This window comes from Anolis sagrei, chromosome 2 (genome assembly GCF_037176765.1).
Source record: "Anolis sagrei isolate rAnoSag1 chromosome 2, rAnoSag1.mat, whole genome shotgun sequence".
In the NCBI taxonomy this organism is placed as follows: domain Eukaryota; kingdom Metazoa; phylum Chordata; class Lepidosauria; order Squamata; family Dactyloidae; genus Anolis; species Anolis sagrei.
This window is the reverse complement of record NC_090022.1, coordinates 2239189-2264495: the sequence shown is the minus strand read 5'-3', so window position 1 is coordinate 2264495 and position 25307 is coordinate 2239189. Positions and strand designations below refer to the sequence as shown.

Here is a 25307-nt window from a genome sequence, read left to right as displayed (position 1 = left end):
GATCTACACTGCATTATACAATCCATATTATCTACTTTGAACTGGATTATATGGCAGTATAGACTCATAAAATCCAGTTCAAAGCAGATAAAGTTGATTATCTGTCTTGATATTCTTGGATATACAGTTGTGTGGAAGAGTAGGGAAGGTAACAAGACACACCACTCAATTACAGAGTGATGATTCGACTTTTAACTCTCGTGGTTCAACAATATGGAACTCTGGGATGTACCGTTTAGGGGAGGGGGCTTTGGGGCACTCAGGCTCCTTCCACACAGCTGATTAAATCCCACATGAACTGCTTTGAACTGCGATACATGGTGTTGTGGAATCAGGAGAAGAGGAGGACCCCACCTTGCCATCCCATTGGCCCAGCCCAGTGCTTCTTGCCCTTCTACTCTCTGTATCCCCAGCATCTGTTTCCCTCTGAGGTTGGTTAGAGCAGGCCTGGGCCAACTTGGGCCCTCCCACCAGGTGTTTTGGACTCCAACAGCTATTAGGAATGGTGGGAGTGGGAGTCCAAAACACCTGGAGGGAGGGCCCAAGTTGGCCCAGGCCTGGGTTAGAAAGTTCCTGAGCATATGCAGAGTGCAGGAGCAATGAATAAGGGGAGTGGGGGCATTGGGCACTTTTTTTCAAATGGGATCTTCTTCAGGAGTATTGTGGCTTTCTTTCCCCACTCCTAAGGAAGAAAACCCCAAGGCTGCCTCCACACTGCAGAATTAACCCAGTTTGGCACCATTTGCCTGGATGTTGTGGAATCCTGGTGCTGCTCTTCCAGTCAGAAATAAGTTTTTGAAGTTTTTTGCTGCTACTGTTCTCTCACCCGGTGGCTGCGGAGAACGAGGATGAGGAAGCGGAGCTGGATCTGAATGGAGGGAGTGAAGGAAGGAGGGAAGGAAGGAAGGAAAGAAAAGGAAGGGAAGAAATGGAAAAGATGGGAACTTGTCACCAGGCAATGGGAACCTTCCCTCTTCCTCTTGGTTTGCTACAGCACTAGACTTATTCTTTGTGTTCCATGAGATCTTTCCCTGTTCAACTCTTGAAGAGATTTTTCCTCTCATTTGTCTGGCAGGTAACTTCTGAACAAGTTCTGAGAAGTACACCTTGTGAGAGCTTTGCCCGAGGAGTGCTATAAGTCCAAAGTGACCTCAAGATACACAGAAATGACAAGAGAAAAAAATAAGTTCTAGAAAAATACATTTCAAGAGGCAAACCTGTGGAATTAAGGGGGGAGGAAATAAGATTGTGCTGAAAAAAGAGAGGCCTGGGAAAGCGAGCAGAAGGCTACAGCAATACAAAAACTGTACTGTTCACAAAGTTATATCTGTGAACCCTGGCATCATGTTTGAATTATAAATGTTAAAAAATGGCAAGTCCTCTGTCTCCCTATCCTAGATCAGACACAGGGAAGAAGTTACATCAGTGTTTGGAATGTGGAAAACAATTTGATAGGAAAAGCTCTCTTACTGTTCATGAACGGAAACACACAGGGGAAAAACCATATAAATGCATGGAATGTGGAGAAAGTTTCAGTCGCGGTGACAGTTTACGGTCCCATCAAAGGACTCACACAGGGGAGAAGCCATATAAATGCATGGAATGTGGAAAGAGCTTTAGTCACAGTGGCAGTCTACGTTCCCATCAAAGGACCCACACAGGGGAGAAGCCATATAAATGCACGGAATGTGGAGAAAGCTTCAGTCGCTGTGATACTCTACATTCCCATCAAAGGACCCACACAGGGGAGAAGCCACATAAATGCATGGAATGTGGAGAAAGCTTCAGTCGCAGTGGCAGTCTACGTTCCCATCACTGGACCCACACAGGGGAGAAGCCATATAAATGCATAGAATGTGGAGAAAGCTTCAGTCGCAGTGGCAGTCTACGTTCCCATCACTGGACCCACACAGGGGAGAAGCCATATAAATGCATGGAATGTGGAGAAAGCTTCAGTTGCAGTGGTTTACGGTCCCATCAAACGACTCACACAGGGGAGAAGCCATATAAATGCATAGAATGTGGAAAGAGTTTCCGTTACAGTAGCAGTCTACGTTCCCATCAAAGGATCCACACAGGGGAGAAGCCATATGAATGCATAGAATGTGGAAAGAGCTTCAGTGACAGTAGCACTCTACGTTCCCATCAAAGGATCCACACAGGGGAGAAGCCATATGAATGCATAGAATGTGGAAAGAGCTTCAGTGACAGTAGCACTCTACGTTCCCATCAAAGGATCCACACAGGGGAGAAGCCATATGAATGCATAGAATGTGGAAAGAGCTTCAGTCATAGTAACAAGCTGCGGATTCATCAAAGGACTCACACAGGGGAGAAGCCATATAAATGCATGGAATGTGGAAAGAACTTCAGTCGCAGTGACAAGCTCCGTTCCCATCAAAGGATCCACACAGGGGAGAAGCCACATAAATGCATGGAATGTGGAGAAAGCTTCACTCAGAGTGGACAGCTACGTTCCCATCAAAGGACTCACACAGGGGAGAAGCCATATAAATGCATGGAATGTGGAGAAAGCTTCAGTCGCAGTGGTTTACAGTCCCATCAAAGGATCCACACAGGAGAGAAGCCATATAAATGCAAGGAATGTGGAGAAAGCTTCAGTCGCGGTGACAGTTTACGGTCCCATCAAAGGACTCACACAGGGGAGAAGCCACATAAATGCATGGAATGTGGAAAGAGCTTTAGTCACAGTGGCAGTCTACGTTCCCATCAGAGGACCCACACAGGGGAGAAGCCATATAAATGCACGGAATGTGGAGAAAGCTTCAGTCGCTGTAATAGTCTACGTTCCCATCAAAGGACCCACACAGGGGAGAAGCCACATAAATGCATGGAATGTGGAAAAAGCTTCAGTCATAGCTCAAGTCTGCGTATCCATCAAAGGGTCCACACAGGGGAAAAGCCATATACATGCATAGAATGTGGAGAAAGCTTCACTCAAAGTAGATATTTGCGTTTTCATCAAAGTACACACACAGGGGAGAAGCCATATAAATGCATAGAATGTGGAAAGAGCTTCAGTCATAGTAACAAGCTGCGGAATCATCAAAGGACTCACACAGGGGAGAAGCCATATAAATGCATGGAATGTGGAAAGAACTTCAGTCACAGTGACAAGCTCCGTTCCCATCAAAGGATCCACACAGGGGAGAAGCCACATAAATGCATGGAATGTGGAGAAAGCTTCACTCAGAGTGGACAGCTACGTTCCCATCAAAGGATCCACACAGGGGAGAAGCCATATACATGCATAGAATGTGGAAAGAACTTCAGTCGCAGTGACAAGCTCCGTTCCCATCAAAGGATCCACACAGGGGAGAAGCCATATAAATGCATAGAATGTGGAAAGAGCTTCAGTCATAGTAACAAGCTGCGGACTCATCAAAGGACTCACACAGGGGAGAAGCCATATACATGCATGGAATGTGGAAAGAACTTCAGTCGCAGTGACAAGCTCCGTTCCCATCAAAGGATCCACACAGGGGAGAAGCCTTATAAATGCTTGGAATGAGGAAAGAGCTTCAGTAAGCGTAAGAATCTGGTTACCCATCTAACGACTCACACAGATCAGAAGCCATAGAAATGCATAGAATGTGGAGAAAGTTTCAGACAGAGTAACTACCTACATTCCTTTCACAGGAGCCACATAGTGGAAAAGCCATAGATATGCATGGAATCGGGAAAGAGCAGTGGAAATCCACATTCCCTCAAAGGACCCACACAGGGGAGAAGCCACCTAAATGCACGGAATGTGGAAAGAGCTTTAGCATACATTAAGCAGCATATATTAAACAGTAGAGAATTCATGTGCCACTAGACGAGACCTGTCCTTCAGTTTCTGAGCTCTCTTTAAAAAACATTGGATGGAAGGAGGAATGCTCTCTCTCTGTCTCTCTCTACCATGAACTGCAGTTTGTGTGGCTTTGGTTGACGACTACTGGGAGCAGGTGATGGCTCTTAGAGCAAATCTCACTTGGGGGGGCACTTTTTTCAGTATTGCAGCAAGCTTCGAAGGGGTTCATCTAGCCTCCTCCATGACACCCATGACAGGCTTCTAGTATGATCTGTGAAGGTTTGCTGAATTGAGCAGCAGCTGAGATCTCTGGATAAGGGGTTCTGAAAAAGAACAGCTCTTTGGTAGCAGATAGCATCATATCTTCATAGCCTTGCCTCGCGTCTTAGCTCTGTTGCCCCTCGGTTAGAATTTTGGGTTCCAGCCATGTACTTGTCACTCTTTTCTGGACTTTGTTGTATCCTGAATCGTTGACTCTAAATTCATTTATGAACCTGAATTTTGTTTGTATCCCTGAATTTCTGGCTTGACTTTGGGACTCTGAATTCTGTTTGTACTCTTGATTTCCTGCTTGTTATTTTATCAACTCCGTAGAATGAACTCCTGGCATGTGACTATTGGACTGTAACCTTGGCTTTTGTTTCTTCTTGCTCCTGACCTGGATCTGCAGTGCTCAACTTGTCTGCATTAATTGAACACTTGACCTTAACTTGTGTTCATTGATACTCTGACTGTGTTGCTGCAATTGTACTATTTTAGCCAGACTGGCGCAATGGATTACACCGTTGTGCCGGCTGAACTGCTGACTTGAAGGTTGGCGGTTCGAATCTCAATACAGAGTGAGCTCCAGTCTGTCAGCCCTAGCTTTCCATGCGGAGACATGAGAGAAGCCTCCCAGCAGGATGGTAATACATCTGGGTGTTTCCTGGGCAACATCTTTGTAGATGTCCGATTCTCTCACATCAGAAGCGACTTGCAGTATGTTCTCTATTAGTTTCTGACACTATAAAAAAAAGCCGCTCAAGACTTTAGTTATTTTGTAAGTAAATATGGTCTTGGCTTATCTTGTGTTTGTTTATTAAACTTCAGCTTTATACCGGGAGAGCTCTGGAACACGAGACCATCAGCCTTGCTTTGTGTGTACTTATCGCTGCTTAGAGTGAACCCCTTTTCTGTATTTGAGACTATTTAATCCTTTTAAACCCAAAAGTATTTTTTTCCACACAGAGATAATATAACCATCACGGCATTTGAAAAGGTGATTGAAAGAGACATAGATTGTCTCGGACCAAACTTTACACACATTCCAACATGATGTCCATAGAAATGAATACTATAAGATATTAGGTAAAGGTAAAGGTAGTCCCCTGACATTAAGTCCAGTCATGTCTGACTCTGGGGTGTGGTGCTCATCTCCATTTCTAAGCTGAAAGCCAGCGTTGTCCGTAGACACCTCCAAGGTCATGTGGCCAGCATGACTGCATGGAGCCCCGTTACCTTCCTGCCGGAGCAGTACCTATTGATCTACTCACATTTGCATGTTTTCGAACTGCTAGGTTGGCAGAAGCTAGGGCTGACAGCGGAAGCTCACGCCGCTTCCCGGAATCGAACCTGCAACCTTTCGATCAACAAGCTCAGCAGCTCAGTGCTTTAACCCACTGCGCCACCGATATTAGACAACATGAAAAGATACATCTGGAAGAAGGCAGATAAAGGAGGAGCAATAGTTCCATTAAACGAAAGGGATTACATCAAAGAGGTAGAGAGACACCCAGGAGACACTTCTTTCTATAAACCTATCCCTAAGGATGCTACAGACAAAATACGTTTTTTCATCTGAACAGTATGTGAGGAAGGACTCACTTTAGGATGCATCTCAGATCAGCAATTTGGATTTCTGCAAAACAAGAATCCCAGAATTCCAGTGTTCTATGTTCCACCTAAAATACAACAAGGAAACATGCCTCCCCCAGGGAGACCAATTGTATCCGACTCTTCCTCCATCCTGGAACCCCTAGAGCAGTTTTTGGGTTATTATTTACAACCATTTGTACCCCTCGTGTAGTCTTATATTAAAGATACTAAACATTTCATAAAGATTATAGAGGACCTTACCATACCACCACAATCCATCTTAATGACTCTGGATGTAACAGAGCATACCATTAGATCGAACTAGAACAATAATTGCTAAACATACGTGAGCCCCAAACACCAGCTTCTCATATTTTAATGGATTTGTTAGACATTGTCCTGGAATATAATTTTTTTCAGATTTAAAACCCAATACTATCTACAGATTTTTGGTGTCGCAATGGGAAGTCCTTTGGCCGCTTCAGTGGGAAATCTTTTGATTTCAAATTTGGAAGAAACCCACATCCTAAATGACACAAAAAACATTTTTTTTACCAGATATTCTATACGATGGCAGGTTTATCAATTTTTTTTTTGGTCGTGTCAGGAGTGACTTGAGAAACTGCAAGTCGCTTCTGGTGTGAGAGAATTGGCCTTCTGCAAGGACGTTGCCCAGGGGACGCCTGGATGATTTGATGTTTTATCATCCTTGTGGGAGGCTTCTCTCATGTCCCCACAAGAGAAGCTGGAGCTGATAGAGGGAGCTCATCCGCCTCTCCCCGGATTCGAACCTGCGACCTGTCGGTCTTAAGTCCTGTCGGCACTGGGGTTTAACCCACTGCGCCACTGGGGGCTCCATAGGGTTTATCGATGATACTTTTTTAATTTGAAAATCAGAAGAATCTGCAATCTTCTTTAGTACTTGGCTTAACACAATACATGATAACATCAAATTCACTGGTAACCATAGCCATACAAATATAAACTTTCTAGATGTCATGGTATATAAGAAAGGCAATAAGAAGACCCACGGATACATTTCCATCATGCATTGTAACACCTACCACCATAGTGCTGCAAGTTGCTTCTGGACGCTTCTGGAATGATAGAACTAGCTGTCTACAAAAACATTGCTCAGAGGACGCCGAGATGTCTTTCAATCCTGTGGGGAGCCTTCTATCATGTCCCCCCAAGTGGCCAGCTACTGATCAAAGGACATTTAATAGAATGCCAAGTTTGCAAACTTTGTGCTTTGTTTGTTTTTCTTTGCTTGATTGTTTTTTAAATGCAATACAACTGTTTGGTTCACTCCTGCATGATAAATAAATGCCACCATCATCGTTTAAACACCAGCTTACCCTATGCCACACTTATGAGATTAAAACGAAAACACCACTGCCCCCAAGGAGGTCACACCAGAGGTCATTACTTTTGAGAAACAATTCAAAGAAAAAGGGCACCCCACAAGTATAATCAATACTGCTATTAGAAAAGTTAAGTTCACAGATAGAAATGATTTACTTAGCGATATGGTGAGGAAACCTAATGACCGTATTATATGGCCACTTAGGTTAACCACATATTCTCCACACATCAGGAAAATAATTAGAAAGCACTGCCACTTGGTCAGTGACACTCCAGGATGCAAGAATGTACCAATGATAGCCAACAAACGAACCCAAAATCTTAGGGATATGATGATGAGATCTGACTTCACAACCCCCTTTACTAGCAGCAAATCTAATTTTGGGGGCCACACAAGTTGCGGGCATTGGGCATATTGCATTCAATCTCTTAAAGTAAAACAGTTCTCACACCCCACAATGCAACACAACATACAACTTGGTAGTTTCACCAAATGCAGTACAGAGAAGGTGATGTATGTCATACAATGTCCATGTTCGCTGCTATATGTAGGCATGACCTCCAGACCTTTAAAAATTAGAATTCTTAGAAATAAAGCCATTGAATCTACTCTTTATTCCCATTTCAGTGAGAAATCCCACTCGCACATTAGCTTCAGATTTGCCGCTTTTTAGGAATGGTAACCACACAACCCCATCAAGACTTACAGAGAAGTTTACTTCAGAGAGAGGCTTTTTTGGATATTCAGGTTACATACCGTTTCCCCAGGTGGATTGAACGATAGATTAGATCTCTCTTGTTTTCTGCTATTGACCTGTATCTTTATAAAGGGAGGCTTCTCCATGGTTTTTTGCTCGCACTTGGAAAACCTGCAAACTCACAGCTATGGGAAGTCTTTGAGCAGAGCAGAGCCATTCACTCCTCTGAAGAAAGTAAGCGTTTTAATTCTGCACAATGATTGTTGTTAATGTAACTGGGTGCTATTATAGCATATCTACTTTTGTTGTCCCTTTGAATCTAGTTTGTTAATTCTTTGGAAGATATCAACTTAAATTGATGAAATAGCAAATAAGTGTTAACTTTCCAAAGAAGTGATAACGAGGAACTGTTGAGAACTCACAGCATGTTGTGAATGAGAACTTATTGTTTAATGTTTATTATGGATGTTTTTCTTGATTGAATAATTGATGTTTATATAGATTTTGCCCATGGTGTTGAGACAATAATAATCTTACTGTATATAATATATGCATTGTGTAATTCAGTGTTATAATTGGTTTAGTTATTGAACAGCTTAACACTTATACATTGATACATAGAGATCTCTTGCTTTATATTTTATACTGTTTAATCCCCACCTTTGGCAAAGGGTCCATTAGGATACACAGCACATCTCCCTCACTGCAGAGAATGGAAGACAAAGAATGGTGACAACGGCTGATGAAGATTCACATCCATCAGTCGAGATGAACAAATTAACGAAATTGATGAAGTATTTAGAACAGCATTTAAAGGAAATAGAGATAAAAATCATATAGTGAGAGAGAGGCTTGTAGACTAGAGTTTGTTGTCAGTTTTGTTCTTATTGTGCAAGGTGTATCTTTTTCTTCGCTTCATATTTGTTAAGTAGTATTTTAAAAAATGTACCAAAATTATAATTTGTATAAACATACTCTGTTTTGTTTTTCTTTTTTGTCAATGAATAAATACTGTTTTTTTAAAGTGTGATACATAAGCTTTAAGAAGCCATTGTGATTCAAGGCTGTCCCAATGGGAGGGTGAGGTCTAGATCCGGGTAAGTTTGAGCCCACTCTCTTCTAGACTTGGATCAGACCTCCCCTGAAATCACCCTGTGTTCTGGTCTGGGCACACAATTCAAGCAAGATTTTGAGATGCTAGAATGTCTCCAGAGAAGGGCGATAGGGAATGGCTGAGGGAGCTGGGGATGTTTAGTTTGGAGGGGGGCAGGGAAAGGCAACAAGAGAGCCAATATTTGGAAGAATGTCCCATTGAGGAAAAAGGGGCAAGTTTTTCCTTTCCCATCTAGACACTAAAATATAAAGCAACTGATTCACACTGCAGGAAAGAACTTTCCACCTAAACTTTAGGAAGCATTTCCTGGTGGGAAGAGCTGTGCAGCCACGGAAGCATTGTCTCTTCTCAGGAGCCTCCCTTCCCAAGCCCTGGCCTTCCACTTCCTGGGGACTCCATGTCCCACAATCCCTCATCTTGGAACAAGGCAGCTGAAGTGTGTTGAAGTCCAAGAAATCTTGGAGGAATCATTTGGGAATCCCTGCTCCAGAGAGTGGGAGGAATGGCTGTCTTGGACTACAACTCCCAATAAATGCTACAAAAAGTCCTGGAATGGGAGTTGGAGGACCTTGGGAGTTGTAGTCCAAGACAAAGAGGTCTCCCAAGTCCTTGCAATGAAAGGCCTTCTTCCTCATGGGATTGCATATGTTGGTGTTCATCCATGGAGACAAGGATTTAGAACAAAACAAGGAAAATATGCATTGATTCTCTGCCACCGCTTTACCCTTTACTGGTCACTTCTGATGGCAGCAGTCGATCAAGTGTATATTAACCCAATGTCCGAAATGTAATAAAGAGTCCTGTGTTTTTACGTCATTAATCCAAAGTTACTTTTTTGGACTCCAGCTCCCATAATCCTTCCCCACAAGAAGACTTCAAAAGTCTTGGAGGGAGGCCAGGTAAAGGGAGACCCTGGTTGTTTACAGATTTGGGGAATTTGGGTTGTTCTGGGTCTTGGGCCTCCTGAGGGGGGGTGGGGGTGTCTTTTCCTGGGACCCCCACTTCCTCTCCTTTTGTATTGATTTCAGGAGAAACCACATATAGCCGGTACGTAGTAATAACTAATTTTTTGTACTCTGCCTCCATCTCCCTGAAGGGACTCGGGGTGGCTTACATATGGCACAATGTGCCTGGAACAACGCAAAAAATACAATGCAATAAAAGAGAAAACCACAAGCATATAAACAAGTACTTATACTTAAAACAGTGCCCAATAACCTTAGGTACCTGGTGAGGGGGCCGACCAAGGGCAAGATGGATGGATGTCATCCTTGAAGTGACTGGACTGACCTTGAGGGAGCTGGGGGTGGTAACGGCCGACAGGGAGCTCTGGCGGAGGCTGGTCCATGAGGTCACGAAGAGTCGGAGACGACTGAACGAATGAACAACAACAACCTGGTGAGGTTCCACTAAGTCAGATTGGTCAGGACAGGGAACAAAGTTATTCGGGATTGAAGGCAAACAAGAGGTTCATCACAAACAACAGAGGTTCATCACAATGTGAAGAACTTCCTGACTGTGAGAGCCGTTCAGCAGTGGAACTCTCTGCCTTCCCCGGAGGGAGTGTGGTGGAGGCTCCTTCTTTGGAAGCTTTAAAGCAGAGGCTGGATGGGCATCTGTCAGGGGTGATTTGAATGCCATATTCCTGCTTCTTGGCAGAATGGGGTTGGGCTGGATGATGAGGGCCCAGGAGGTCTCTTCCAACTCTTTGATTCTATGATCCTATGATTTTGGCCAAAATGGAGGCCAGGCCCAAGCTACCACTCGAAGATGTCCAAGCGCACCTTCAGAGAGAAAAGCATGACCTTCAGTACACTTTCACAGCTATTCAGACCTCCCACGCCTCTCTCCTGGCGGGTTATGATATGAGAGAGAGAGAGAGAGAGAGAGAGAGAGGAGGGCCCTCCTTCCCTCCTTCCCAGGGACCCCTCCCTCACTCCCTCCCTCCCCAGGCTGGGCCAGGAAGGAGAGGCCAGGCCCCTTCGGGAGGAGCTGCGGTCTAGATCTGCCTCCCAGCCTCCTTCCTTCCTGCAGCGCGGCTCCTTTAAGGCCAAGCCCCGCCCCTCTTTGGGCGCACGCCTCCTCCTCCCGCCATGACAGCGCCGGGCGGAAGTAGGGCTTCTGGGTGACGTCACGGCCAGGCCGTTGGAGACCGAGGGAAAAGGGGGGGGAGGCCTCCGCGCGCGGGCGGAAGTGAGAGAGAGAGCGCGGCGCTTCTTCCGGTTGGGCCTAGCCAAGGAGGGAGAGGCAGCCACGTTTCTTCCCAGGTGGATGAGTGGGATCCTCCCGCGTGGGAGTGGAAGGGGAGGGGAGAAGGGCCTCCTCGGGAGTGTGGGAGGGAGGGAGGGAAGGAGGGAGGGAGGAGCAGGAGGCTCGAGGCCTGTGCTCAGGAGGAGGAGGAGGGTCCTGGTCCCGGTCCCTCGCCAGTGGGCTCTGGAAGAGGGAGCCGGTGGTCGGGAATAATCCCTCATCGCCCACAAACACACCTCCAGGCAGGCAGGCAGGCAGGCAGGCGTGTGTCCGTCAAGGGAACTCCGGGCTGGGCACACACCCTCTGGAAAGAGGGCTCCTTCCCCTCCAGAGTGAGCTTGAGGGAAGGCAGAAGGGCCCTGTCATCATTCTCTCCCTCCCTCCCTTCCTTCTTCCCTTCCCTTTCTCTATTTCCTTCTTCCTCCCTCCCTTTCTTCCTTCTCTCCCTCCTTCCTCACTTCATCCCTTCCTCCCTCCCTTTCTTTCCTTCTCCCCCCCCGCCTCCTTTTCTTCTCTCCCTCCTTCCTTCCTTAATTCATCCCTTCCTCCTTCTCTTCCTTCCGCTCTTCCTTCCTTGTTCCCTTCCTTCATCCCTTTCTTCCCTTCTCTCCTTCCTTTCTCCCTTCCTTACTTCTTCCCTTCCTTCCTCTCTTCCTTCCGCTCTTCCTTCCTTGCTCCCTTCCTTCATCCCTTTCTTCCCTTCTCTCCCTCCCTTTCTTCCTTCTCTCCTTCCTTTCTCCCTTCCTTACTTCATCCATCCTTCTTCCCTTCCTTCCTCTCCTCCTTCTGCTCTTCCTTCCTTGCTCCCTTCCTTCATCCCTTTCTTCCCTTCTCTCCCTCCCTTTCTTCCTTCTCTCCTTCCTTTCTCCCTTCCTTACTTCATCCATCCTTCTTCCCTTCCTTCCTCTCTTCATTCCGCTCTTCCTTCCTTCCTCCCTTCCCTTTCTTTATCTCCTTCTTCCTCCCTTCCTTCTCTCCCTACTTCCTCCCTTCCTCTCTTCTTCCACTCTTCCTTCCTTGCTCCCTTCCTTCATCCCTTTCTTCCTTCTCTCCCTTCTTTCTCTCTTCTTTCCTTGCTCCCTTCCTTGCTCCCATTCTTCCCTTCTCTCTCTCTCTCCCTCCCTCCCTTTCTTCCTTCTCTCTCTCCCTCCTTCCTTACTTCATTCCTCCCTTCATCCCTTCCTTCCTCTCTTCCTTCCTTGCTCCCTTCCTCCATCCCTTTCTTCCTTCTCTCCGTCATTCCTTACTTCATTCCTCCCTTCCTCTCTTCCTTCCTTGCTCCCTTCTTTCCTCTCTTTCTTCCCTTCTCTCCCTCCCTTTCTTCCTTCTCTCCTTCCTTTCTCCCTTCCTTACTTCATCCATCCTTCTTCCCTTCCTTCCTCTCTTCCTTCCGCTCTTCCTTCCTTGCTCCCTTCCTTCATCCCTTTCTTCCCTTCTCTCCCTCCCTTTCTTCCTTCTCTCCTTCCTTTCTCCCTTCCTTACTTCATCCATCCTTCTTCCCTTCCTTCCTCTCTTCATTCCGCTCTTCCTCCCTCCCTCCCTTTCTTCCTTTCTTCCTTAATTACTTTTCCCTCCGGAGGGTGCTTTCGGGAAGCCAGGGGCGAGGGAGGGAGGGAGGGAGGCTGGCCCTGCTTGGGTCATTGGCAGCCTTGTCTCCCTCCCTTTCTCCCTTCTTTCCTTCCCCCTTCCCTTTCTTTATCTCCTTCTTCCTCCTTTCCTTCTCTCCCTCCTTCATCCCTTCATTCCTAGAATCATAGAACCAAAGAGTTGGAAGAGACCTCCTCGGCCATCCAGTCCAACCCCCTTCTGCCAAGAAGCAGGAATATTGCATTCAAATCACCCCTGACAGATGGCCATCCAGCCTCTGTTTAAAAGCCTCCAAAGAAGGAGCCTCCACCACACTCCGGGGCAGAGAGTTCCACTGCTGAACGGCTCTCACAGCCAGGAAGTTCTTCCTCATGTTCAGATGGAATCTCCTCTCTTGTAGTTTGAAGCCATTGTTCCGCGTCCTAGTCTCCAAGGAAGCAGAAAACAAGCTTGCTCCCTCCTCCTTCCTGTGGCTTCCTCTCACATATTTGTACATGGCTGTCATCATATCTCCTCTCAGCCTTCTCTTCTTCAGGCTAAACATGCCCAGCTCCTTAAGCCGCTCCTCATAGGGCTTGTTCTCCAGACCCTTGATCATTTGAGTCACCCTCTCTGGACACATTCCAGCTTGTCAATATCTCTCTTGAATTGTGGTGCCCAGAATTGGACACACTATTCCAGGTGTGGTCTAACCAAAGCGGAATAGCGCATGGGGAGCATGACTTCCCTGGACCTAGACACTAGGCTCCTATTGTTGCAGGCCAAAATCCCATTGGCTTTTTTTGCCAGCGCATCACATTGTTGACTCATGTTTAACTTGTTGTCCACGAGGACCCCAATATCATAGCTGGAAGTGAAATTTGCCAGCATTGATTTTCATTTCCCCTGAATTTTGGCTTCTTGAGTCGTATAGTCATCATGGTTAGTAGCAAATGGTTAACAAGCTAGCTTCAGAAAACATGGTTTCTTCTGAAACTGATCAGAATTTGGGTTGTTGTAGGTTTTTTCAGGCTATATGGCCATGTTCTAGAGGCATTCTCTCCTGACGTTTCGCATGCATCTATGGCAAGCATCCTCAGAGGTAGTGAGGAGGCTCCCTGGATGTAGATGAACTGTGGACTCAAACAATGATGGATCTGAACCAAACTTGGCACAAATACACAATATGTCCAAATGTGAACACTGGTGCAGTTTGGGGAAAATAGAACTTGACATTTGAGAGTTGTAGTTGCTGGGATTTATAGTTCACCTACAATCAAAGATCATTCTGAAGTCCATCAACGATGGAATTGAACTGAACTTGGCACACAGAACTCCCATGACCAACAGAGAACACTGGAAGGGTTTGGTGGGCATTGACCTTGAGTTTTGGAGTTGTAGTTCACCTACATCCAGGGAGCACTGTGGACTCAAACAATGATGGATCTGGACCAAACTTGGCACGAATACTCAATATGCCCAAATGTGAACACTGGTGGAGTTTGGGGAAAATACAACTTGACATTTGGGAGTTGTAGTTGCTGGGATTTATAGTTCACCTACAATCAAAGAGCATTCTGAACCCCACCAACAATAGAATTGTGCCAAACTTCTACACAGACCCCCAATGACCAACAGAAAATACTGTATTTTCTGATGGTCTTTGGTGACCCCTCTAACTTCCCCTCACGACCCCCCCAGGGGTCCCAACCCCCAGGTTGAGAAACCCTGGTATAAGGGATGCCAGGACAAATACCAGGTGATGGAGTGGTTTCTAGGGCATTGATATCTCCACCCCGGTTGCATCCCATTGCAATACGGTTGCAGTGTGTTTGGGATGGGAAGTTGACCAGCAGTACAACTTTAGGTGATGAGCTTCTGCTTCCTTGACAGTGAAACCAGTGCCCCCAAAGTGCCACGTGCCCCAATCTGTGCCTGTGGGCAAATCTGCCACCCTCCAGTGCCAGGAAAAGGAAGGCTTCCCAGAGCCGACATACAACTGGTACCGCAATGGCGAAGCTTTGCCGCTCGACTCTAAATCCAGCTCCAAATTCCAGAACTCCTCCTTCACAGTGAACACAAAGACAGGCACGTTGGTAAGTAGGTTGTGGCAGTCAAGGGTTTTTTTACATATTCTGTCTTGATTTAATGCATACTTCGCATAGTCATAAAAAAGTGAGCGCTATATATAAGGGCATCCAAGAAGCATCATCCAGGTATATTGGCCACCCTTTGCGCCTGTGTTGAGAGCTGTTGCCTAGTGGTTTGAGTGTAAGACTGTGACTCTGGAGACCAGGGTTTAAATCCCCACTTTGCCATGGAAACCTATTGGATGAATTTGGGAGAGTCACACACACTCAACCCCAGAAAACCCCTTCCACAAGTCAATATATGAACCTGCAAGGACTTTAAGATCATCTGGAGAGGCCCTGCTCTCGGTCCCGCCATCATCACAGGAACGAGAGACAGGGCCTTCTCGGTGGTGGCCCCTCGGCTATGGAATGCCCTTCCTAAGGAGATTAGATCGGCTTCCTCACTCCTATCATTTCGGAAGAATTTTAAGACATGGCTATTTGAGCAGGCATTTGAAAATATGGAGTAACTGATATAATAATGGAATAACTATATGGCTGAATTGGACATTGTTTTAATGATTATTGATTGAAGGACTCATACGTACTGCTCTCGAGCCAGGCATTGTCCCCCATTCTGTATCTTTGCATTTCGTTTTTCCTGCCAAAGTGGAGTATCTTGCATTTGTCCCTGTTGAACTTCATTTTGTTGGTTTTGGCCCATCTCTCTAATCTGTCAAGATCGTTTTGAATCCTGCTCCTGTCCTCTGGAGTATTGGCTATCCCTCCCAATTTGGTGTCGTCTGCAAACTTGATGATCCTGCCTTCTAACCCTTCATCTAAGTCATTAATAAAGATGTTGAACAGGACCGGGCCCAGGGGGGAACCCTGCTGATGGCACTCCGCTCGTCACTTTTTTCCAGGATGAAGAGGAAGCATTGGTGAGCACTCTCTGGGTTCGTCCACTTAACCAATTACAGATCCACCTCACCGTAGTCTTGCCTAGCCCACATTGGACTAGTTTCCTTGCCAGAAGGTCATGGGGGACCTTGTCGAAGGCCTTACTGAAATCCAGGTACGCCACATCCACGGCATTCCCCGCATCTACCCAGCTTGTAACTCTATCGAAGAAAGAGATCAGATTAGTCTGGCATGACTTGTTTTTGATAAATCCATGTTGACTATTAGCGATGACCGCATTTGTTTCTAAGTGTTTGCAGACCACTTCCTTAGCTATCTTTTCCAGAATCTTGCCCGGTATCGACGTGAGGCTGTCCGGACGGTAATTGTTTGGGTCATCCTTTTTTCCCTTCTTGAAGATTGGGACCACATTGGCCCTCCTCCAATCTGCTGGAACTTCTCCCGTTCTCCAAGAACTCTCAAAGATGGTTGCCAATGGTTCCGAAATGACTTCCGCTAGTTCCTTCAATACTCTGGGGTGTAGTTGATCTGGCCCTGAAAGAGGACTTGAACTCATTAAGAGCGGCCAGGTATTCCTGGACGACTTCTTTCCCAATTTGGGGTTGGATGTCCTCTAATCCCTCACCCACTCCATCTTGCTGAGGTTGAAGATGACTTTCTTTTTGTGAGAAGACCGAGGCAAAGAAGGCATTAAGTAGTTCTGCCTTTTCCCTATCCCGTCAGCATTGCCCCATCTTCTCCTCGAAGAGGCCCTATTGCCTCCTTGTTTTTCCTTTTTCTACCGACATAAGAAAAGAAGCCCTTTTTATTGTTTTTAATGTCCCTGGCAAGCCTGAGCTCGTTTTTTGCTTTAGCCTTGCGGACCTTTTCCCTACAGGTGTTGGCTATTTGTTTGAATTCTTCTTTGGTGATTTCTCCTTTTTTCCACTTTTTGTGCATGTCTCTTTTGTGTTTTAGTACAGTTAGAAGTTCTTTGGACATCCATTCTGGCTTCTTTGCACTTGTCCTATTTTTTCTCTTTGTTGGCACAGTTTGCAATTGTGCCTTGAGTATTTCACTCTTGAGAAATTCCCATCCATCCGTAACTCCCTTATCTTTTAGTATCTGTGTCCACGGAATGCTGCTCAGCGTTTCCTTCATTTTTTGGAAATCAGCTCTCCTAAAGTCCAAAATGCGGGTTTGACTTGTCTTAGTTTCGGCCTTCCTTTGTACCTCAAATTGCAGGAGCACATGGTCACTTGCCCCTAAGGATCTGACCACTTCAACCGCATTGATCAGGTCCTCCGCATTTGTTAGGATGAGATCAAGAGTAGCCAACCCCCTTGTTGCCTCTTCTACCTTCTGGACCATGAAATTGTCTGCAAGGCAAGCGAGGAATTTGTTGGACCTTGTACTCTTGGCCGAGTTTGTTTTCCAGCAAATATCGGGATAGTTGAAATCGCCCATGACTACTACATCTCTTCTCTGTGCCTGTTTGGTCAACTGTTGGCAGAAGACTTCATCTAGTTCTTCCTCCTGGCTTGGAGGTCTGTAGTAGACGCCTACAACAAGATCTTTTTGAGTCCCAGTTCCCTTGATTCTTATCCAGATGCTTTCAAGCTGGTTTCCCGGATTGCTGTCCTGCATCTCTTCTGCAGCATAAGAGTTTTTGACATATAAGGCTACTCCGCTTCCTCTCCCCTTTGTTCGGTTTCTGTGAAAGAGGTTATAGCCCTCGATGTCTACATTCCAGCGATAGGAGTCATCCCACCAGGTTTCAGTGATGCCTATGATATCATATTTGTGGTGGTGTGCTAAGAGTTGGGATTATAGTGCTTTTGGTACTTGGTCCTCGTTGTGTTTGTGCAGCCCTCCGTTTAGCCTTCTGGCGGTTCCCTGACATTATGGGTAAAGTAGTGCTCGCAAGGCTGTTGTCCCCCTCCCCCGGTAGACCTAGTTTAAAGTGCCCCTAATGAGATTTGCGACTCTTCCTTCCATCCTCCCTTTCTTCCCTTCTCCCCCTCCCTCCCTTTCTTTCTTCTCTCCCTCCTTCCTTACTTCATTCCTCCCATCATCCTTCCTTCCTTCCTACTACTCATCCTTCCTTACTCCCACCCTCCCTTTTCTTCCTTCCTTCATTCTTCCATTCATGCTTTTTTCATTCATCCCTTCCTTCCTCTCTTCCTTCCTTGCTCCCTTCCTTCATCCCTGTATTCCCTTCTCTCCCTCCCTCCATTTCGTCCTTCCTCGCCCCTTTCCTTACTTCATTCCTCCCTTCATCCCTTCCTTCCTCTCTTCCTTCTGCTCTTCCTTCCTTGCTCCCTTCCCTCCTCCCATTCTTTCCTCTCTCCTTCCTTACTTCATTCCTCCCTTCATCTGTCATGAATGGCTTTTCAATGACTTCAAAGCATAGGTTCTTTTTATTGCAATTTCCAGTGTGAGAAGGTAGATCAGATTACAGACCAACATTGAGACATGCAGATTCTATGCAACTACATTGGACAATGCCTAAGAACACTGCCAAGGACCAGATCTCTGTTTTCCATACAGCAGAACCTGACTCCCTGCACTAAATCACAGACTCCAAAAGCGCCTTCCTTCTTCCTTTCTTGAGAAAGAAGCCCCAGAAGTGTCCAGAATCATGCTTTCCCAGAGCATATCTGACACTCTCCGAATACACCACTTCTGTCCATCCATGGAGCAGAGCATGGCGGGTGGAACAGCCTCCTGGGTCTGTCACACTTTTGAGCATTATCTGGAGTTTCAGAGTGAGGTGTGATCTGTCAGTAAAATGTGAATGATGGGAAATTTAAATGGTATGTTTGGAGCCAGTAATGTGAACGTATGCAGGACTCTCCAGTGAGGATTGAGTTGAGACTACAGAAGAAGTGGCCAGTTTCCTAGAAGGGGCTTTGCAAGTGTTTCCTGCTTCCTCTGATGTGGACGGGCCTTGTGTCATCACTTAGGAATTTACTGGGCGTGCTTTACTGATAACAAGCGCCATTATTATGAAGAAGCCTGCGCAACGGAATGGACTTCAGTTTTGAACTGCTAGCTGAGGCTGCTGATTTACCGGAGCAGTGACACGATCTATGGGCTTAGTTTGTATATAGTGTAATTGTCTTTACGACTACAATAAAAGCTGTTTATTGCTGATTTTGGCTGCTGAGCTGTGAAATGCTTCCAGCGATTGATGGGTGTTTTGTGTGGGACTGCAAGGTTTCAGTGATGCCTATGATATCATATTTGTGGTGTTGTGCTAAAAGTTGGAGTTTGTCTTGTTTATTTCCCATGCTCTGTCCATTAGTGTAGACATGTGAGCCCCTGAGATCTCCCCTCAGCTGTTTAATTGGGATTATTGTGCTTTTGGTACTTGGTCCTCGTTGTGTTTGTGCAGCCCTCCGTTTAGCCTTCTGGCGGTTGCCTGACATTGTGGGTAAAGTAGTGTTCGCAAGGCTGTTGTCCCCCTCCCCCGGTGGACCTAGTTTAAAGTGCCCCTAATGAGTTTTGCGAGTCTGTGAGCAAAAAGGTGTTTTCCTACTTGTGTGAGATGCACCCCATCCCTTGCCAGTTGGCCATCCTCCTGGAAAAGCAGGCCATGGTCAAGGAAGCCAAAGCGTTCCTCCTGACACCATTTTCTAAGCCAGTTATTGACCTGTACTATTTTTCTGGCCCTTGTGGGTCCGTGTCTTACAACAGGGAGGAGGGATGATGAAAAGGCCACCTGTACATTACATTGTTTTAGCTTTGTTCCGAGAGCTTGAAAATCATTTATGATCTTTTGAAACGTATGCCTAGCAGTATCATTGGTTCCTACATGAATCAACATGAGGGGAGGACGGTGATGGGGCTTGAGGAGCCTGGTGAGCCTCTGAGTGATGTGGTGTATTTTTCCCCCAGGTAAGCAGCATATTTCTCAAGCCATCCCATCTGGTCTGGAAATGACGGCTTCCGTTCCTCTAAGGAGGGAGTCGCCTACTGCCAAGACCTGTTTACAAGACGCCTCCCTCCCTTTCTTCCTTCTCTCCCTCCTTCCTTACTTCATTCCCCCCTTCATCCCTTCCTTCCTCTCTTCCTTCCGCTCTTCCTTCCTTGCTCCCTTCCTTCCTCCCTTTCTTCCCTTCTCCCCCTCCCTCCCTTTTTTCTTCTCTCCCTCCTTCCTTACTTCACTCCCCCCTTCATCCCTTCCTTCCTCACTTCCTTATTTATTTATTTGCTGTATTTATATACCGCGTTCATACATGGAGGTCTAGAGGGTGAAGCGTATGATTTTAGCTTTCTTTGTGACAAGATTGGAAGAGACCGGAGGTCACCTAACTTCCCCCCTATTTTTCTTTTTCCCTCGCTCACTTTTAAAGAAAAGGATGTATAAAAAATGAGGGTGCAGCTAAAAGCAATGTTACATGGACATGAAGTCTGTATAAATATGAGCACCAGTGGAAGCCAGGAGGGCCTTCTCTTCTGCGGTCTCCCCATGATGGGATGCCCTCCTCTCCAAAGCCCACCTGGTGCAGAGGTTGATGCAATTCCAGTCTCCAGGTCTGCATTCTCATGCCTTCCTTTTAAAATCAATTACAACTCATAAAATGAAAAATAGTAAAACCTAAACAATTGTGTTTCGGGAACGCATGCTCATGTTTTTAAGAAACACAAAGCAGACACACAACACTGTGGAGCTGGAGGTAACACGTGAAGCCTGGGTTGGCTGCAACACATCCACCGCTCCCCGTTCATGAGCAAAGGAAGGGCGGGAAGGATGTCAGTGCCTTCTGGAGGCAGGAGGAGGAGGGCAGGGGGGCCTGCAAAGACAGGAGGGGAGGGTGGACTCAAAAGGACAAGGCCCAAAAAGCCACACGGAGGAAGAATCCCTGGCCTTCCAAGGAGGAGAAGAGCCTGCTTCCCCTTTGAAATCCTGTGTCTGTTTCCTGCAGGATTCTAGAGTTTGTAGTTAAGAGAAGCCAAGGACCTCCCTGGCTGAGAATTATAAAGGCCCCTCCCTGAACACCTTGCAGCCCAGTCCCCTTTGTACCTGAGGAAGGATTGTTCGTAGTTGGGCAAGTGTCAAAGTATTAGTCACCTGGCACTGGGCACCTTCCCTCTTCCTCTTGGTTTGCTACAGCACTAGACTTCCTCTTCCCTATTTAACTCCTGAAGAGATTTCCCTCTCATTTCTCTGGCAGGTAACTTCGGAACAAGTTCTGCGAAGAACACCTTGTGAGAGCTTGGCCTGAGGAGTGCTGCAAATTCAAAGTGACTTCAAGATACACAGCAATGACAACAAGAAAAAATAAGTACTAGAGAAATATTTTTGAGACTACATCCCTGTGCACTTAAAGGGGGGAAATAAGATGTTGCTGTAAAAAGAGAGGCCTGGGAAACCAAGCAGAAGGCTACAGCAATACAAAAACTGCTGTTCAGGAGGTTATATCTGTGAACCCCTGGCATCATATTTGAATTGTAAATGTGAAAGAATGGCAAGCCCTCTACCTCCCTATCCTAGATCAGACACAGGGGAGAAGTTACATCAGTGTATGGAGTGTGGAAAACAATTTGAAAAGAATTGTTTCCTTACTGTACATGACCGGACCCACACAGGGGAGAAGCCATATCAATGCATGGAATGTGGAGAAAGCTTCAGTCAGAGTGGCAATCTACGTCGCCATCAACGGATCCACACAGGGGAGAAGCCATATAAATGTGTGGAATGTGGAAAGAGCTTCAGTCTGAGTGGCCATCTACGGTCCCATCAAAGGATCCACACAGGGGAGAAGCCATATCAATGCATGGAATGTGGAGAAAGCTTCAGTCAGAGTGGCAATCTACGTCGCCATCAACGGATCCACACAGGGGAGAAGCCATATAAATGTATGGAATGTGGAGAAAGCTTCAGTCTGAGTGGCCATCTACGGTCCCATCAAAGGATCCACACAGGGGAGAAGCCATATCAATGTGTGGAATGTGGAGAAAGCTTCAGTCTGAGTGGCCATCTACGGTCCCATCAAAGGATCCACACAGGGGAGAAGCCATATCAATGTGTGGAATGTGGAGAAAGCTTCAGTCAGAGTGGCCATCTACGGTCCCATCAAAGGATCCACACAGGGGAGAAGCCATATAAATGTATGGAATGTGGAAAGAGCTTCAGTCGCAGTGACACTCTACGTTCCCATCAAAGGATCCACACCGGGGCGAAGCCATATAAATGTATGGAATGTGGAAAGAGCTTCAGTGAGAGTGGCACTCTACGTTCCCATCAAAGGATCCACACAGGGGAGAAGCCACATAAATGTATGGAATGTGGAGAAAGTTTCAGTTGCAGTGGCCATCTACGTTCCCATCAAAGGATCCACACAGGGGAGAAGCCATATAAATGTATGGAATGTGGAGAAAGCTTCAGTGAGAGTGGCCATCTACGGTCCCATCAAAGGAAGCACACAGGGGAGAAGCCATATAAATGTATGGAATGCGGAAAGAGCTTCAGTCGCAGTGACAATCTTCGTTCCCACCAAATGACTCACACAGTACAGAAGCCATAGAAGTGCATAGAATGTGGAGAAAGTTTCAGTCAGAGTAACTGTCTCGATTCCTTCCAAATCTATCTACATTGCTTTCAAAGGAGCCACATAGTAGAGAAGCCATATAAATGCACGGAATGTGGGAAGAGCTTTAGAGGATGTTCAGCATACAATAAACATCACGGAACTCATGCGCTGCTAGAGGAGACCTGCCTTTCAGTTTCTGAGCTCACTTTCAAAAAAATATTGGAAGGAAAGAGGAAGGCCGGCACCTGGCGCTCTCTCTCTCTCTCTCTCTCTCTCTACCATGAAATACAGTTTGTGTGGCCTTGGTCAGCGGCTACTGGGAGCAGGTCTCACTCAGAAGGGGATTTTTCTCCGTATTGCAGCAAGCTCCGAAGGGGTTCCCCTCGCCTCCTCCATAAGAAACCCATCCCAGGCTTCTAGGGTGATCTGTGGAGGTTTGCTGAAAGGAGCAGCAGCTGAGATCTCTGGAGAAAAGGGTTCTGAACAAGAAGAGCTCTTTGGTAGCAGAGAAGGTCATCTCTTCATACCCTCGTCTCACGTCTTGGCTCTGTTGCCCCTCGTTTAGAATTTTGGGCTCCAGCCATGTCCCTGTCACCCTTTTCTGGACTTCGTTGTATCCTGAATAGTTGATTATAAATTCTGGATTGTCTTCTGGTTGAGAACTCACAGCATGTTGTGAATGAGAACTTACTGCTTAATGTTTGTTATAGAGGTTTTTCTTGATTGAATAATTGATGTTTATATAGAGTTTGCCCATGGTGTTGAGACAATAATAATCTTATTGTATGTAATGTATGCATTGTGTAATTCAGTGTTATAATTGATTGAGTGATTGAACAACTTAACACATTGATCCATAGATACTGGTTGTTTTGTACTGTTTAATGGCCAAGGGTCCATGAGGAGACACAGCACATCTCCCTAACTGCAGAGAATGGAAGACAAAGAATGTAGGACTTTTTAATAAAAGTACCGAAATTATAATTTGTGTAAAGAACATTAAAGACCAAATTTGTAATTTGTATCAACATGCTTTGGTTTTGGTTTTTGTCTTTGGATAAAAATTGTCCTTTTTTAAAAAAATAAGGTGTGCTACATCAGTTTAAAAAGCCAGTGTGATTTTAGGCTGTCCCAATGGGAGCGTGAGGGTTTTAGTGGAAGTTTTCGTGGACTCTCTTCTAGACGTGGATCAGGCCTCCCCTGGAATCACCCTGCGTTCTGTTCTGGGCAGCACCAGTCCAGCAAGATTTTGGGACGCTAGAATCTCTCCAGAGAAGGGCGATAGGGAATGGCTGAGGGAGCTGGGGATGTTTAGTTTGGAGGAGGAAAAAGGCCGAGAGGACAGGAGAGCCAATATTTGGAAGGATGTCCCATTGAGGAGAAAAGGGCCAGTTGTTCCTGCTGCTCTGGAGACTAAGATATGACACAACTGATTCACGTTGCAGGAAAGAACCTTCCACCTAAACTGTAGGAAGCATTTCCTGGTGGGAAGAGCTGTTCTGCCATGGAAGCATTGTCCCATCTCAGGAGCCCCCCTTCCCAAGCCCTGGCCTTCCACCTCCTGGGGACTCCGTGTCCCAGAATCCCTGATCTTGGACCAAGGCAGCTGAGGCTTTTGGGTGTTGGAGTCCAAGAAATCCTGAAGGAATCCAGTTTGGGAATCCCTGCTGAAGATTCAGAAAGAAACAAGGAAAATGTGCATTGAATATCTGCCACCACTTTAAAATGTACTTGTCACTTCTGATCAGTTATATATTAACTAAGCATGTCTGTTTCCATTGGGATCTTTCAGATGTCGGAAGTAAATTCGGGTGTCTTTGACATCCAAACGGGTTCCAAGTGCTATAACTCCCATCATTCCCTAGTCCATGGCCAATTGGCCAACTGTCAGTGGTTGTGGTGGTGCCCCCTTCTGCCAGGAAGAAGGAAGTTGGACCAGATGGTCCTTGGGGTTTTCCTCCAACTGTAGGAATCTATGAAAATGAGGAATTGGTTGATAATTGGTTTCTTCTTTTGGTTAATATGAGAGAGGAACGTTGCAAAATTACCATAAATGGGTAGATGTATGAATATGCCTGGAAGTTGGGGGGACGGATCCCGTTACCTTATGTCATTCCCTAAACAATTCAAGGAGGTTGCTCTTTGTATTGTCGAAGGCTTTCATGGCTGGAATCACTAGGTTCTTGTGGGGTTTTTTGGGCTATATGGCCATGTTCTAGAGGCATTCGCCTGCATCTATGGCAAGCATCCTCAGAGGTAGTGAGGTCTGTTGTTGCTCTTTTGTTTTTAATGTATTTCCTAAATTCTTTTTTAAAATTCCTAAAATTCAGCGTATCATCTAAACATTCTGAAATGTGGTATGCTAACAGCGGAGGATGTGTTGTACCACTGTTTCATCAGGCTCGCTCAAAAACGAGGGAGAGAGAAGCCCCTCAAGTTTCCCCCACATTCTGCCGTTTTTCCCCTATTGCGCATGCACATCTGCCGTTAACAAATCACTTCTGAAGTTTTGGAAAGTTTTGAATGTTTTATGCAAAAATCCAGAAGTGACTTTAGAATCGAAGCACCTGCTTGCATGCTGGTCGCTTCTGTGGCGAGAGAATCAGCCGTCTACGAAGACGTTGCCCAGGGGACGCCTGGATGTCTTGCAATCCTGCGAGGAGGCTTCTCTCATGTCCCCCAGACATAGAACTGACTGGTTGCCCTGGCACGATAAATCAATCAATCAATCAATCAATCAAAGCGCCAGGGCCCCCTATTATTTATTTTATTTATTTAGAGGATTTCTATACCGGCCTTCTCAACCTCGACGAGGGACTCAGGTCGGTTTACAGTACATATCAAATACAATCAGATAAAACAGCAAATACAACTCAATTACATATTAAAATAGTACCACTCAGTACAATAAAACCTCATCATTACATCATTACAGTTTCCTACGCCAAATCGTCAATCCAGTCATGGTCATAATCATATTCATAGTCGCAGTTCATCATAATCCATCACAGGGCAGGTTCCAGGTTCAGTCTTTGAATGCCGCATTCCAGAGCCATGTTTTTAACGATTTCCTGAACGTCAGGAGGGAGGGGGCAGATCTAACCTCTAGTGGGAGGGAGTTCCAAAGCCGGGGAG

The 25307-nt window shown here is 46.0% G+C and overlaps 2 protein-coding genes across 2 annotated transcripts in view; both read left to right on the top strand.

Moving 5' to 3' along the window:
- Nucleotides 1-8705, top strand: part of LOC132769016 (zinc finger protein 850-like) — a 31092-nt gene extending 22387 nt beyond the window's left edge. Inside the window, exon 2 of the mRNA XM_067464874.1 lies at nt 1076-8705. Coding sequence (XP_067320975.1) covers nt 1370-3532 — 2163 coding nt within the window. The 5' untranslated portion in view covers nt 1076-1369 and the 3' untranslated portion in view covers nt 3533-8705. The remainder of the gene's footprint in view (nt 1-1075) is intronic.
- Nucleotides 8706-11041: 2336 nt separating this feature from the next.
- Nucleotides 11042-23200, top strand: LOC137096232 (zinc finger protein ZFP2-like). The gene is made up of 3 exons (XM_067464943.1): nt 11042-11112; nt 14555-14757; nt 20814-23200. Exon 3 carries the CDS (start codon nt 21105-21107, stop codon nt 22164-22166), a length of 1062 nt encoding a protein of 353 aa, XP_067321044.1. The 5' UTR covers nt 11042-11112; nt 14555-14757; nt 20814-21104; the 3' UTR covers nt 22167-23200.
- The last annotated feature ends 2107 nt before the right edge of the window (nt 23201-25307 follow it).

Bases quoted from the DNA above. Each gene is read 5' to 3' on its own strand.
- LOC137096232 (XM_067464943.1), top strand. From the start codon at position 21,105: ATGGCAAGCCCTCTACCTCCCTATCCTAGATCAGACACAGGGGAGAAG.